General features: G+C 44.0%; 1 protein-coding gene across 1 annotated transcript in view; it reads left to right on the top strand.

Annotated features, from left to right (window-relative positions):
- The first annotated feature begins 1,116 nt into the window (after positions 1-1,116).
- DLD (dihydrolipoamide dehydrogenase) overlaps positions 1,117-14,195 on the top strand; it is a 29,791-nt gene continuing 16,712 nt past the window's right edge. The window contains exons 1-4 of the mRNA XM_034766856.1: positions 1,117-1,275; positions 4,744-4,819; positions 5,960-6,039; positions 11,911-11,979. Coding sequence (XP_034622747.1) covers positions 1,237-1,275; positions 4,744-4,819; positions 5,960-6,039; positions 11,911-11,979 — 264 coding nt within the window. The 5' untranslated portion in view covers positions 1,117-1,236. The remainder of the gene's footprint in view (positions 1,276-4,743; positions 4,820-5,959; positions 6,040-11,910; positions 11,980-14,195) is intronic.

Consider the following 14,195-nt stretch of genomic DNA (forward strand, 5'->3'; position numbering starts at 1 on the left):
GAAAGAAAGTTTCTAATTTTCAAACAGAAGAGTAAAGGAAAGTCAGCAAGTTTTACATTTTGTTTTTAACATAGATTGTTTCCATGGAATAAACGCTAGAGCCAGAAAATGTCATTTTTCTATATTTGGGCTAGTTATCAATCATAACATCTTTATGGGTCAAGATTTCAGCACTGGACACTCTATTCTGGTCTTGCTGATTTATTGCTGAGGCACATGGCAGTTCTGTGCTAGAATATCCCAGAGATTTCCGAGGAGACATTGTGCACCTGTATGTAACTGAATGGAATCAGTACAATTAAATATCAGACAAACATGTTTGATGTCCTCACACTACATGGGTAAAAAAGTCAACATGATGTTTCTAAAACATCATCCCATTGCGATGTTGCTTCGGAACTCACCTATCCCCTTCCGGACATTGTCAGGATGATGTCCTGCTACAATATTGCATGAAACACATCTATGATACAGGCGTGCTGGCAAGAGACGGGTCTCTATTTCATGACTTTGGCAACAAGACGTGGTCTATGGGTCAGCGTCCAGTGACTCCAGTAGATATCATTCTATCAGCTTGCTTTGACACTACATTAGTGATGCTTATGTGGGTGAGGAGCAAATCGGGGCAGGGACCATGTTTTCTCAAATTTTGTGTATGTGGTACAGTGCCAACCCAACAGCGCAGTAAGGACGATGGACAGGGATACCCACCATAGCCAGGGTGTATGGCTACTGCCCTCCCCCACCCCACCCCCATCTTTGTAGTGTGTGTGACCAGGGGCACCAGACTTTGAAGGGAGGCCCCCTCCTCTAGGCATCTTAAGAGATGAGGAGTTGGCCCAATGAAATCTGGAGAGCCCTGGGACTCCGGGGGCAGGGAGCGGTAGTGGTTGGACGTCACATTGCACTGGGCCCTGGAGGCAGGGTGGGGCAGCTAAGCGGCAGCAGCCCTCTCTAGGTCGCGTCTAAAATGTCTAGGCTCTGCAGCTTTAAGAGGTGTATCTACATAGCCACGCCCACTGTGGCGCGCCCTGCCAACGAGCTGCACCAGCAGGCCGCCTCCGCCAGGGGGGAGTGTTGCGCCCTTGTGCGGGGCTCAGGCGACGCCACTCGGTCACAGCGTCGTCGCCTCCTCGCCGGGCCTAGTGCGCCTGCGCGAGTCCGCGGAGACCTTGGAGGCGCGGCTGCCAGGGACGGGGCGCTCGGACGCGAGGTTAAAGCTGAGGCGGCCGGAAAATGCAGAGCTGGAGCCGGGTCTGCTGCGCGCTCGCCCAGGTAGCGGCCCGGCCAGCGCGGGCGGGGGGAGCGGCGCTGGGCCCTGCAGGCCCGGCTTGGGCCTGGGATACAGACACGGCCGGGGGCACCGAGCTACGGGAGCGGGGGGGCCCGACCCTCTACCTCGCTCTGGGCCTTGGGCCGGGCCGGGCCAGCGGGCACCCACCTTCCCCCGGGCGCCGGGACAGCAGGGTGCGGACGTTGAGGTCCCCGTCTAGCTCCGAGAACGGGGGGATGCAGCCTGCTCCGTGACCCCTCCCCTCAGCTTGTGCTGCGTGAGCCCTTCCCCGCCCCCCCTGAGCTGGGCAGAGGGGGGTCTCGGTCCCCGTTCCCTCGTCCCCTGAGCTGGGCAGAGGGGGGTCTCGGTCCCCCCCGTCCCCTGAGCTGGGCAGAGGCCACCTTGGTGCCTGCGTGTGACCCTAAGAGCCCCTTGGGTGCCAGCTGGCAAAAGGCTCACTGTTCTGTAACAGCAGTAATTCTTATGAGGGCTGACAAACTCAGTACACCTAACACTTTGCTGTCACCGTATTTATATAGAACATTGCATGAGATATTAAATGAAAGCCATGATCATGCTGGTCCTTAATACTATTGTGAAATGTATGTATTGAATATATTGTAAAAATTGTCTCTATATGGTTGATGTCAAGGTGTTACTCCCCACTGGAGGTGAAAAACTGGTTTTGCCAGACAAACGGATGTATAGTCACGTCTGCCTAAAATCATACGATATGTAGATTAAGCATAGTAAAACCAGCACAGTGTGCTACATTTGCTTTTCAAGTCAGTGTGAGGATATGAAGACAATGTGGGGCTAGCACACAGGAGAACAAACGGGGAAGGGGAGAATCTCAGGGCATTGGGAAGTGGGGCACAAGCAAGAGACATCAAGATCCCCTCTATGCAGCTCAGAGCATGGGGGGCGGGGGGAAGAGGCACAGTGTGACATGCTCCAGGGTTAGCCAAGGTTGTAAGGCATCTCACCACTACCGGGCCTTAGTGTGAAGCAGTCTTGTCTATGCTTGGTGTGGCTCAGCTCCCTGAAACCAACAGCCTCTAGGCCCACAAGCTCTTACTTCCAGGTCTATGCAGACCTAACCCTTTCTGTGCAGGCTAGTGCTTGGTATACACCAACTCTCTCTCCCCCTTCCCTCCCCTCCGGCCCCCGGTCCTCCCAGTGCTCCCTGCAGTATCCAGCCCATCACTGGACACTCACAGTAATTACCAGGTAAGCTGTCCCCAAAGAGACAATGTACACACGGCTTGACTGATACAACTCAGGATCAGGTCCGTTGTAACATTACAGCACTGAAATATATTTATAGTGAAAGCAATCACATTTATTAACAAAGACTGCAATTTGTCATACTGAGAAAAGATTAGTGGAAACATAATTGGTTACACACACAAAACAAAGCATAAAATGCAATCCTAGGTCTACACTTTTTAAGGGTTACCTTTCCTCTTTAATAAAGTAGATCTGCTCCCAAGAACTGAGTCCTTGACAGAGCTGCTGGTTTTCAGGCAAAACCAGGATCCAAGTTTTCATGAATATCCCCACACCTTTCAAGGTATAGGTCCCGAGCTCCCTGCCCAAGTCTGGTAGGTGTAGCATTGGGGAGCAGTTGGGCGGAGGGCGTCTCTGCAAGCTGCACTTTAACTGTAAAAGAGCTGCATGTGGCTCGCGAGCCACATTTTGCCATCCTTGAAATAGCCTGTTGCTTGAGCCCCTCTTCTCCATCAGCCAGCTCCATAATAACTCTTAGGGCTATTGTACGGGCCTATTGGTTTTATTACCCAACACTTTTATTACGCATGTCCTCTGGGATGGTGATTGAAGCATGAAGGGACATATAAATCTTTAGCGCATCTGGCACGTAAATATCTTGCGATGCCAGCTGCAAGAGTGCCATGGGGACAGCTGTTCTCACTTTCAGGTGAAATTATAAACAAGAAGCAGGCAGCATTATCTCCTGTAAATTGTAACCAAACTTGTTTGTCTGAGTGATTGGCTGAACAAGAAGTACCGGTAGGACTAAGAGGACTTGTAGGTTCTAAAGTTTTACGTTTTTTTTTAATACAGTTATTATTTTGTACATAATTCTACATTTGTAAGTTCAACTTTCATGATAGAGATTGCACTAGGGTACTTGTATTAGGTGAATTGAAAAATACTATTTCTTTTTTACAATGCAAATATTTGTCATCAAAAATAAATATAAAGTGAGCACTGTACACTGTGTTGTAATCGAAATCAATATATTTGAAAATGTAGAAAACATCCAGAAATATTTAAAGAAATGGTATTCAATTATTGTTTAACAGCACAATTAATTGTGATTAATTTTTTTAATTGCTTGATTTTTTTTTATGTTCCTTTCCCTGAATACACTCTTCGTAATTATCCCTAGGTTTAAACCAAAGTCTGTCTTACCCTTTCCCCATATTTATAGGTACTGTGAATGAGTGAGATAAGATGAAATGTTGTTTATCCTCTTAGACAACTGAATTGTGGATAAGGGGTAAAATGACTATTCCCTACCTGTCTCCCATTCGGGAAGTAACCGTAAAATGGAGCAATAAGATGGTCTATTATCGAATTGCCCCACAGTCCTTCCACAGAAAAGGTTGAATGGGGTTTTGTAATCTGTGCTGCCATTATTTACTATCTGATAATGCCTGCTGTATAGTAGCTTTCCTAAAAGAAAAGGTCAATCCCTGCTCTGAGGCGCTCACAATATAAGAGCAGAGGATGGGGAAAGGAGTACAGCATATTAGTAGAGTGATCAAAGGTATTGTCTAGCCACATATGGGAAATGTATTTATATAGGTTTTGTTTTCCATAGGAATTACAATACCAGTTGCGCATCTAGTCTGGAGTTCTTCTCCAACAGTGATCAGTATCAGATGCTCAGAGGAAGTTGCAAGATACCATGTAGTTAACAGTTACAGGATAATAAGGGTTGTTTCTTCTTAATCCTAGCAGTTAGTAGCTGGTTTGTGCTGTGAAACAGGTTTTGACTCTTTTGTGTTAGATGCTATGCATGCGTGTGGTAAGAGACAGTTCTTGCCCTGAAGATCTTACAATCTAAGGGTACATCTACACTACAGCGGGGAGTCGATTTAAGATACGCAAATTCAGCTACGTGAATAGCGTAGCTGAATTCGACGTATCGCAGCCTACTTACCCCGTTGTGAGGACGGCGGCTAAGTGAACACAATAAAGGTTAGAATGGAAACAGGGGTACAGAAAGATGAAATGATTTGCTGTAGGAAGCACAGCAGATTAGTGGCAGAGCTAGGTTTTCCGTATCCCAGAGCAGTGCACTATCCACCGAACTCACTACTGCTACCTATTTTTTAATGTAATTGGATTTTCTAATGAAACAGATTGTGAGAAGTTGCTGATTCATATACAGTTATTTTCTTTATGGAGAAAGTTAAACTTTTGTTTTTTCCCCTCTCCAGAGAAGCCATTTTAGTCGAATCCATCATGGCCTACAGGGGATTTGTGCAGTGTCGCTGAGGAGCTATGCTGATCTAGGTAAATTTTGATTGCTGTAAAATAGCTTTCAGGAGACAAAGTTGTATTTCGAATTGAGGCCCCAATCTTACAAGTGATTCTGCAGCCACAAGAGCCAATCCATGTGGAGACAATTGTACCATCAGGGTTGATGGTATGAGTGGTTCTCAAACTTTTGTATTGGTGACCCCTTTCACATAGCAAGCCTCTGAATGCGACCTCCTTAAATATAAAAACATGTGTTTTTTAATCTATAACACTTATAAATGCTGGAGGTAAAGCAAGGTTTGGGGGTGGAGGCTGACCGCACACAACCCCCAGGTAATAACCTTGTGACCCCCTGTTTGAGAACCCCTGTTCTACAACATAGATATCAGGTGATCGCATGCAGTGGGTTGGATTGACTATACTAATCATTTATACATTATTATTGTTAGAGGTTAAAATAATCAGATATGCCATTTTTCTTACATTGCAAAAATGATGTGGAAGGGTTGCTTTTGTGGATCACAAGTTAATCTTTCTATGGTCTGGGAGCTAAATATGAAGACTCTGCTTCATATGCCAGTTTCTCTTGATTATTGAGCATGAGATGTGTAACCTAACCCTGTTCACGCACAGGACAATGTAAAGGTGTAACATTAGTCTATCAGCATTCTCCTTATTTTTTTAATATCTGTAATAATGCCACGTTCAAGTCCTTTCTTGTAACAGTTTTTTCAAAGGCAGTTAAACATAACTACAAATACCTTTGGCCAAATTCTACAAAGATTTATAGCATATGCAATCCCAGAGTAGATGCAAGGAGTGCAGGTCAGACCAGAATTCAGTCCCTTTACCTCAGTTTACAGTGCTTTTGTTCTCAAATCTGTAAGAGTGGTTGTTTTTATTTACAGAACAAATAGTGTCCATGAACCATTCCATTTTTTGATTCAGGAGGTTGCTTTCAGTAGTCAAAATTTACGTGTCTAAATTCACTGAACAGCACCATCATTTTTAAAAACTAGCTATATATTCTCTCTCATGCTGTGGATAATCAATGTGTGGAACTATCCCAGAATGTTGCAGGCTAGGTATTCCTATAGTAAAACTAAAATAAATCTAAATTATAGCAAGAAAAGTAACTTGAAAACATTTTAAAGTTTGTATTTTTTCTTTTAGCTGATGCTGACATCACAGTTATTGGTTCTGGGCCTGGAGGATATGTTGCTGCTATCAAAGCAGCTCAACTTGGCTTTAAGGTAAGAGGGAACTTGTGCTGGATAAACCCGGTAGTATAGCACTAATCCAGATAAATTCAGTAGGGGTTCTTGCAACACTGGAAAAATGAAGTTCCCTGTCACTGGGCAACCCTGACTGGGAGCACCCTCCTGATGCAGGCTGTGTTCTGACAGGCACACCTGCCTCAGTTTCTCTCCAGCCTGTCCCAAAATAATCCAAAGCATCTTCCCAAGTATAAATATAGCCGGGGGGAGGGGAAGGATTACAGAAGTCTCATGCATATAAATCATAACAAAATAAGCCCCAACACCATCATCCAAATTTCACCAGCATAGTCCAATGAGTACATGCAACATACTGCCTTGGCAGCCCCCACCATGCCCCGACTCTCCAGCACAGTCCACCTCAGCCCTTTCAACTGAATTGCAAACTTGATCATCCCAGCAGGAAACACCTTGCTGGGAGCATCCTTTCTAGGGGAATATTCCTCCTCCTGGCCCTCTCATGGTTCATGTGGGTCCACCCCCGTAGCCCTGAAGATGTCAGTGAGTAAGCCCCTCTGCTGCTCCCCTGCCTTCAGCCCGAGACTTCGGACAGCAGGCAGCGCCCGTTGCTGCTCCTCCTGCCTTGAGACCGCTCCAGCCCTCTGGCCCAGCCAGCAAACTCCTCATAGACTCATAGACTTTAAGGTCAGAAGGGACCATTATGATCATCTGGTCTGACCCCCTGCATGCTGCAGGCCATAAAACCGTCCCTACCCCTTCCCTGGACTCTGCTGTTGAAGTCCCCAATCCTGTTTTAGGTGACTTCAATCGGCAGAAACCCTCCTGCTAGAGATCCCTGCCCTATGCTGCGGAGGAAGGCGAAAAACCTCCAGAGGCTCAGCCAATCTGCCCTGGAGGAAAATTCCTTCCCGACCCCAAATATGGCGATCAGTAAGACCCCGAGCATATAGGCAAGAGTCTCCAGCCTGACCCCTGTCAGCCATTATACAATTTACCTACCATTTCTTGTGGTAGCAAGAACTCCTGTTGCTGTTATCCTTCTCCCAGCTCTCAAACATAGTCTCCTAGCCAATTCCTCCTTCTTTCCAAGGAGAGCCTACAGAGCTTTCCATTCTCTGTAGACTCGCTCTCCCAGGCATCTGTTGCCTGCCCTTCCAAATAGAACCAGTCTGTTCAGATTCTCAGGGATTTCCTCTCACTGAGTCTCTCCCTGGTCCTATATAATCCACATATGCTTGCTCGCTCTTTTAACTGGCTAAATGGGAGCATCTGCTCTGGTTTCCCAGGGCTGTTTGTAGCTTGGGACACCCACATTGTGAGAACTTGATTTCATTTCCAGATTAATAGTAATAACTAGTTCTTATATACTGTTCATCATCATTAGAGCTCAGCGTTTTACAGAGGTCAGCATAGTTTCCCCCCATTTTACAGATGTGAAAACTGAGGCATAGATAGGGGGAAGTGCCTTGTCCAAGTTGACCTGAAAGCCCGTAGCAGAAGTGTGACTAGAACCCAGGTTTCCCATGTCCAATCCAGTGCTGTATCCACTACTAGACCATGCTGTAGATTAACGTCCTTAACTTTGTCTTAAACAGACACTGACTGTAGAGGCACCATTTTTCATGTTGGTTTGTTAGTATCTTTTGAACTGTGATTATTAAAATAAGTCATGGTTGATTTTTGTCACTTGGCGTTAGGGCCGTCAAATTAGCTTAATTTTTATTTAGAATGTATAGATTAGACTGAAACCAATGGTAAACAGTAGTCACTAAGAGGTGTAACAGCTACATTTTAAATAAAATGAATTGGACTGGAGAGGGAAGCATATTTATAAAAGTAGTGAAGAGAATGCCAAGAGGAAAAGTAGTTTTCTCCCAAAAAACAAAACTGCTGGGTTCTAATCAAAAGCAACTTTTAGGCAATCTGCCAAAAAGGATCAGAATGAATAACAAATGTAGTGCCTAACTGCTGAGAGATTCTGTGAAATTGGCTGAGAGAACACCAATAAAAATAATACCCAAGTCTTATGTAGCGCTTTTCATATGTAAATGCAGAATTTCCTGGAACTCATCACCACATTCGTTTATTCTGAAAAACAAATTGGTGGAAAGAGAGAATCATTAGTGTGGTGAAGAGCAGTGGAAATGTGCCCCTGCAATGAAGCCAAAGTTATTTAATGCCAGAGTGACCGGTTAAGTACTGTTTGTCATGAACATGAATAAAGTTGACTTGGGGCTATATTAAATACATGGACTGAATGCTGGAGATGAGACTATAGATAGAGATTATCCTGGGTGTAATTTATATGCATGAGCTTGTTCTTTTTGCTATTCCCTCTGCCTCCTTTGAATGTCCTTTATGAACAAAGCAGCTTTCATGTAATGGGTACTAGTTATTCATAATTTAGACAGATGATTCAAGTGACCTCTGTTTCACTCTCTGAACAATGGGAAGTAAATGAGTTTTCTAGAGTAATTTTTGAAAATATTGAGAGACGAAAATATATTTTCCTAAAGATATTATCACAGTTCAGAACAACTGCCCTACATTTCCCCTCAGTGGTCCAGCAAGGGCACCCACTCTTAGGTTTCTAGCTCCCCAGCTGTTGCCTCTCTTGGATGGAGACCCGCATCTCACTTCCCTGTGACCAGGATATGTGCAGGCTGCACAGTTCCCTGCTTTCACTGTGTATTTCCCAGCAAAGATAGTCTGCCTAAATAGACTTACTTGCTTTCTCTTCAGAGACCGGTAACAGAGGTTGCTCTGGGTAGATGTTACCACGCAGTTCTTTCTAAGCAAGCCTACTTCATTCTTAAGGTAAAAAGCATTACAGAGAAGACATATTAAGACAACAAAAGAACCTACACATCTGCTCATAAGCTTGCCAGGCATTACCCCACCTCTGGGGTTTAACTTACTTCAACAGTTAGCAGTAAGGTTTAACTTAATTCATTAAGGTTTGTTCAGGATATTGCAGGCTATTGTCAGTGTGTCACATCTCAGCACAATTCTCACTTCATGAACATAGCTTTACTGGAGGAACTCCCTTAGTTTTAAGCGCTTTTGGTTTTTTTAACCTCCTGGAGGGTGGTAGTTGCAGAGTATTATTGTCCAGCCCCTACTGGCTGTCATGTCCCAACTCCACCCAAGTATAAATGCTGCCCTCTGGATGTTCTGATAGGTTCTTTTTGTGACCACAGTCCCTGCAGCATCGTATGGCTCACTGGCCATTGCGCCAGTTTTTTTTATTCTCAATGATGCCTTGTTAGGAATCCTTTAGTATCCTTTTGCTTTCTATGCAGGTCTGGTACAATTGTGCTAAATGAGAGTCTATTGCCTCTAGCACTTTGGCGCCTGTCTCAGTGCTTCAGTGCAAATAGTTCTGTTGCCTTGACCCTTCATTTGTGTGTTGATGGCCAGTACCCTGGTATGACTGAGGTTTTTTGTTTGTTGATGTTTCCCAGAATTGATGCACCAGTACCTGAATTAAAGTGCTCAGCACTACAGCTTTTATTAGGAGCCTTACGGCTACTTGGCTCCCTAGTTCCTGTTCCATTCTTTTGATGCTACATTTCTTTTTGTGGCTCTATGCCTACTTCTCTTTTGTTCCAGTGTTCCCTTCGAGACATTTATACATGATGCATTGTGTCATAGGTGTGACATCTAAGGAGGGAGGCTTCAAACCTGATCAGTCTGCATTGTCTGCCTCAGACTCATCTGTGGTGTGCAGGGGTACTGAATATGTTTGGATGTGTCATGCTAAGCATTGAAGAAACATGTGGAGTGCCTTCAAGCCCTTTTTGAGGTGATCCAGTGGGAGACTCCTCTCAATCTGGCATAAGGAGGAACGGAGTTCTTTGAAGTTTAAGCCCTTAAAGCAAAAACCTGATTCAGACAAATCCATTGCACCCCAACAATGAGTGTTAGTGCTAGCTGCATTGACATAGGCCATGGTCCCCATTAAGACCAGTGTGGTGGCTTTACCGTTGAAGCAGTATGTGCTGTGGTTGAATCAGAGGGTTCCAATAAATATTGGCTTCTCATTGCACTAGGTGAGGCCTTGGCACTTGTCGTTGATGGTACTTAGAAAAATGGCTCACTGGATGAGACAGTCTCCACATGAGATAAAGGCAGGAGGTGCCAGAAGGGAGTCAGTAGCTCCTTAAGGCAGCAGTCAAAAAGATGTTGGATTGCCACTCCTGTATTCATGTGCTTGAAGAGCGATGGGAGGAATCTGTGCTCAATGCAAGAAATTCTGGCCTTGACACTGGTGCTTAGTACACTGGCACAGCCATCACCGGTTCTTATCAAAGCACATATGACACCCTTGCCTAGTGAATTCAAGTCACCAGACTAAGGGCTTGTTGACAGTTAGGATGATGAGAGCTGCTGTTTGGATTCAGATGAAACAGAAAAGTCATCTGATACTGAATTCATCACTGTGGAGAAGTGACAGTGAGTCTGGAGGGGAGAATCCTGCCTTTCCTCAATCCTTGCAGAAACTGTTCAAGACAGCTACTTCTAATTGAAGCTGGTCAAGGCATCTACAAGGACTGTAGCTTAGAGGTATCTTTGTCTGGAAGTCCCGTTCAAAAGGGTTACCATGCCTTTGTATCCTGTTTTGGACTAGCCCATGAATAATGTGTGGCTGAATGCAGCTGCTATGGTCTCGAAGGCAGCTGAAAAAAGTTTTAGCTTCAAAACGTACCTTCAATAAGTCCCTGTTCTGGGCTTTCCAGCAGCTCTTCAACATCAGCTTGGTTCAGGAGTGGTTTTGGTCTTCACACCCAAAACGGAAAAGATCAATCAATGATTATACTATCATATAAGAAGGGAAAGGGACTTAAACTTTGTTTTAGCAGTTTTATTGCTAACGTTTCATTTGCTTTGGCAGAAAATGAGAAATTTAAGGAAACAGTTGAAGCACTTCACCCGGATATTCTCCTCCAGACAGAGTTAAACTTACAGTTCCCAAAATGAGGGAGTCCCATGTTGAACCCTGTGCACTCCAGAACTTGTTTGCAAGGAGGAGAGGCCAAGATTTCTTGTTTCCAAGGAAAGTTTTGTTTTCTTTCCAAGTGTCCCTTTTTTGTTAGCCAATTTTTGCACATGATGTTGTTCCTGACTGATGCCTTTCTGGATGTATGTTGTCTGATGATGGATTTTGAAGAGAGAAATCTCTTCTATCCATCCTTTCTTCCTCCCTGTTTAAACAGTTGACATTGGCCTTGTTATTGCTGCTCAGAGCAGCTTTATTTTCATTTTTCTTCTGGGATATCCCTAGAACTTCTTACTCTTGAAGTGAGAATCCCACAAGGTGGTGGTATTTTTATAGAGGGAAACATTACTTGCCTTGTAATTGTTTCTCTCAAGGTGGAGAAGATCATTTCACAAGATTTACTCACCAATCCATTCCCCTCAGTGTTAAAGGTTCTCTTTTTACTTGTCTTTCCCTATTTCACCTTGTTTTTCATTATTCTGAGGCATTTTTTGATCCTATATCAATTTAATTCAAGGCAGTCATCTTTCAGAGAGATTCAACACCTGCTCAGTTGAAAGAACTTATTGAAACACTTGAAGGGGAAGGGCAGTGTTTATACTTCTTTACAAGTATAAATGGTGACAGTGGGTTACCCTGCTGTCATTGCTCAAAAAGGATTTGTTTAAAAAAAAATAGAGAGAGAGAGAGTGAAGAGCTAGGGGAGTTCAAATCAGTCTCCAGCTAAACCCAGGAACGAGAATCCTGCACAATATCTTGTGAGAAGTAGAATTACAGGAAGAGTAATTTTCCTTTGTCATTGGTATTCATTGAGATTTTCAAATCTGGCTTTTAGGAAATAAAAATGTAGTATGGCTTTAAAAGGGTTTTCCCCTCTTCTATTCCAGACTGTTTGTGTGGAGAAAAATGAAACTTTGGGTGGAACCTGTTTGAATGTTGGCTGCATTCCTTCCAAGGCAAGTGTGCATTTATCTCTAATTTGTATCATTTTTTCACTGTGGATTTGAATAGTGATGCAGTGTGAAGAGCCCAGGGGACAGATCCTCAGATGGTGTAAATTGTCATAGTTCCATTGTCATTGTCATAGTTCCATTCACTAGACTGGAAAAAGAAGGGGAACGGATAGCAACACAAGGAGAGAGAAACAGATTTATTTCTGAGCGCCAATGAGCTGACAAGATTATGGCGTTAACCAACTAAACACAATCAAGGCTCTTCTACTAGAAACACTATGATTACCGCAGATGATCAATTCTTTAAACCTCTAGCATGAGTGAGCTTATTCTGAAAGGGCTTGCAGCATTAAGTCAAAGATGGTCATAATGCTGTTTCTGCATTTATAAACGAGTGAGCCATTTACGGTTCATAGTCATTTAGTGTCTATTTTCAGGTTGTTGTTGGCTGTGGTAGTGGTCATCTTGAGATGTTCGTGGAAAGGAAAATTCCCATTTCAGATGATTTGCTATTGGGATACTGCAGCTAATATTGCCCCATGGTCTGTTGTAATGTATTTACAAATATTTTATATAGATTAACAACCTAACTTGTCTTTTTCCTTTTCTGTTGTGAAAAAAATTGCTTTGTGAAGGTATTTCCTGTCATCTGGTAACATACTTTGTCACATTGGTAACTATTTCTGTTTTCTCATTCTGACTTCTTTGTCTGCTTAAAAAAGAAAAAACCTCATTACAGGCCTCCCATCTGAATCAGTCTTTCAAAGCCCGCTTGCTTGGGAGGAATATCTCTGGGGTTTGTTTTGGTTTTGTTTTTTTGATGGAATTTAAACCCAAGGTCTTAAACGCGTGCAGTCATTAAATATCCCCATTTCGTTCCTGGTGTCAATAGTGGTGTTTTGGACAAATTTCCAGTCTGGGTAATTAAATTTTACTTACTTAAATTCCCCTTGAAGTTTCAGTTGAACACAATCTTTGCTCCCGATTTAAGCTATGGTGCAGAAACGTTGCTCTGTGCTGTTGAAAGAGCTGTTGTTTCAGTGGTGAATGAAGTGATCCCTGTATAGAATTTATCTTTCCAAGTTTCTAAAGCACTTGGAGATCCTTCAAGATGAGAGGCTTTGGGAGCAGAACATAATACAAGATATATTTTATCTGTCACTTGGGAGTTATAGTTAGGGCTCTGTGACTTCATGCAACCTCCCAGCAGTGGCTGGAGCAGCAGCAGGCCCTCCATAGCTTTCCCCTTCCCGGTGGCGGCCAGAGCAGCAGCGGGCCCCTGGGGCTGCTCCATCTTCCCTCTTCCCCCCCCCCCCGCAGTGGTCGGAGCAGCTGCTGGCCCCCCTGGGGCTTCCCCCCCTGTGGCGCCCCCTTCCCTCCCCCTCCCCCCCATTCAATCAGGGGTATTTATGATGTAAGTCATGGACAGATCATGGGCAGTGATTTTTTTTTTTGTTTCTTGCCCGTGACTTGTCCATGACTTTTACTAAAAATACCCGTGATTAAATCGTAGCCTTAGCTATAGTTATATAGTTAGTTCTGTGGTTGCCACCTAGCTTCTCCACTTACAGAAATGGGATAAGAGTTGTGAAGTGGGATTTATGCCCAGCTTCTAGGCCTTCTCCTGAGGCCATTTGTCACTGCCCTGTGTAATAGGGAGTGCTGAATAGGAAGCAGTACTGGATCAAAACTACCAGATTGACCGCAACACTCGGAACATGTGCAATATTTTTCATTACAAACTGTGCTTACAGCATGCAAGTGAATAACATAACAGACATCATGATAAGCATAATGAAACTGTCTCTCACTGTTTCAAATTCAAGCTTTTACTAAATCTCCATGGTATGCATTCATAGCAAGAGATCCATTAATATCTAAAGAAAAGTTTGCACTGCTTTGTGATACTTAGCTTCTGAGCAAAAATAAGAACGTAAGAACAGCCGTACCGGATCAGACCAAAGGTCCATATAGCCCAGTATCCTGTCTACCGACAGTGACCAATGCCAGGTGCCCAAGAGGGAGTGGACCTAACAGGCAATGATCAAGTGATCTCTCTCCTGCCATCCATCTCCATCCTCAGACAAACAGAGGCTAGGGACACCATTCCTTACCCATCCTGGCTAATAGCCATTAATGGATTTAACCACCATGAATTTATCCAGTTCTCTTTTAAACACTGTTATAGTCCTAGCCTTCACAACCTCCTCAGGTAAGGA

The sequence above is a fragment of the Trachemys scripta genome, chromosome 1, assembly GCF_013100865.1.
Source record: "Trachemys scripta elegans isolate TJP31775 chromosome 1, CAS_Tse_1.0, whole genome shotgun sequence".
Classification (NCBI taxonomy): Eukaryota; Metazoa; Chordata; order Testudines; family Emydidae; genus Trachemys; species Trachemys scripta.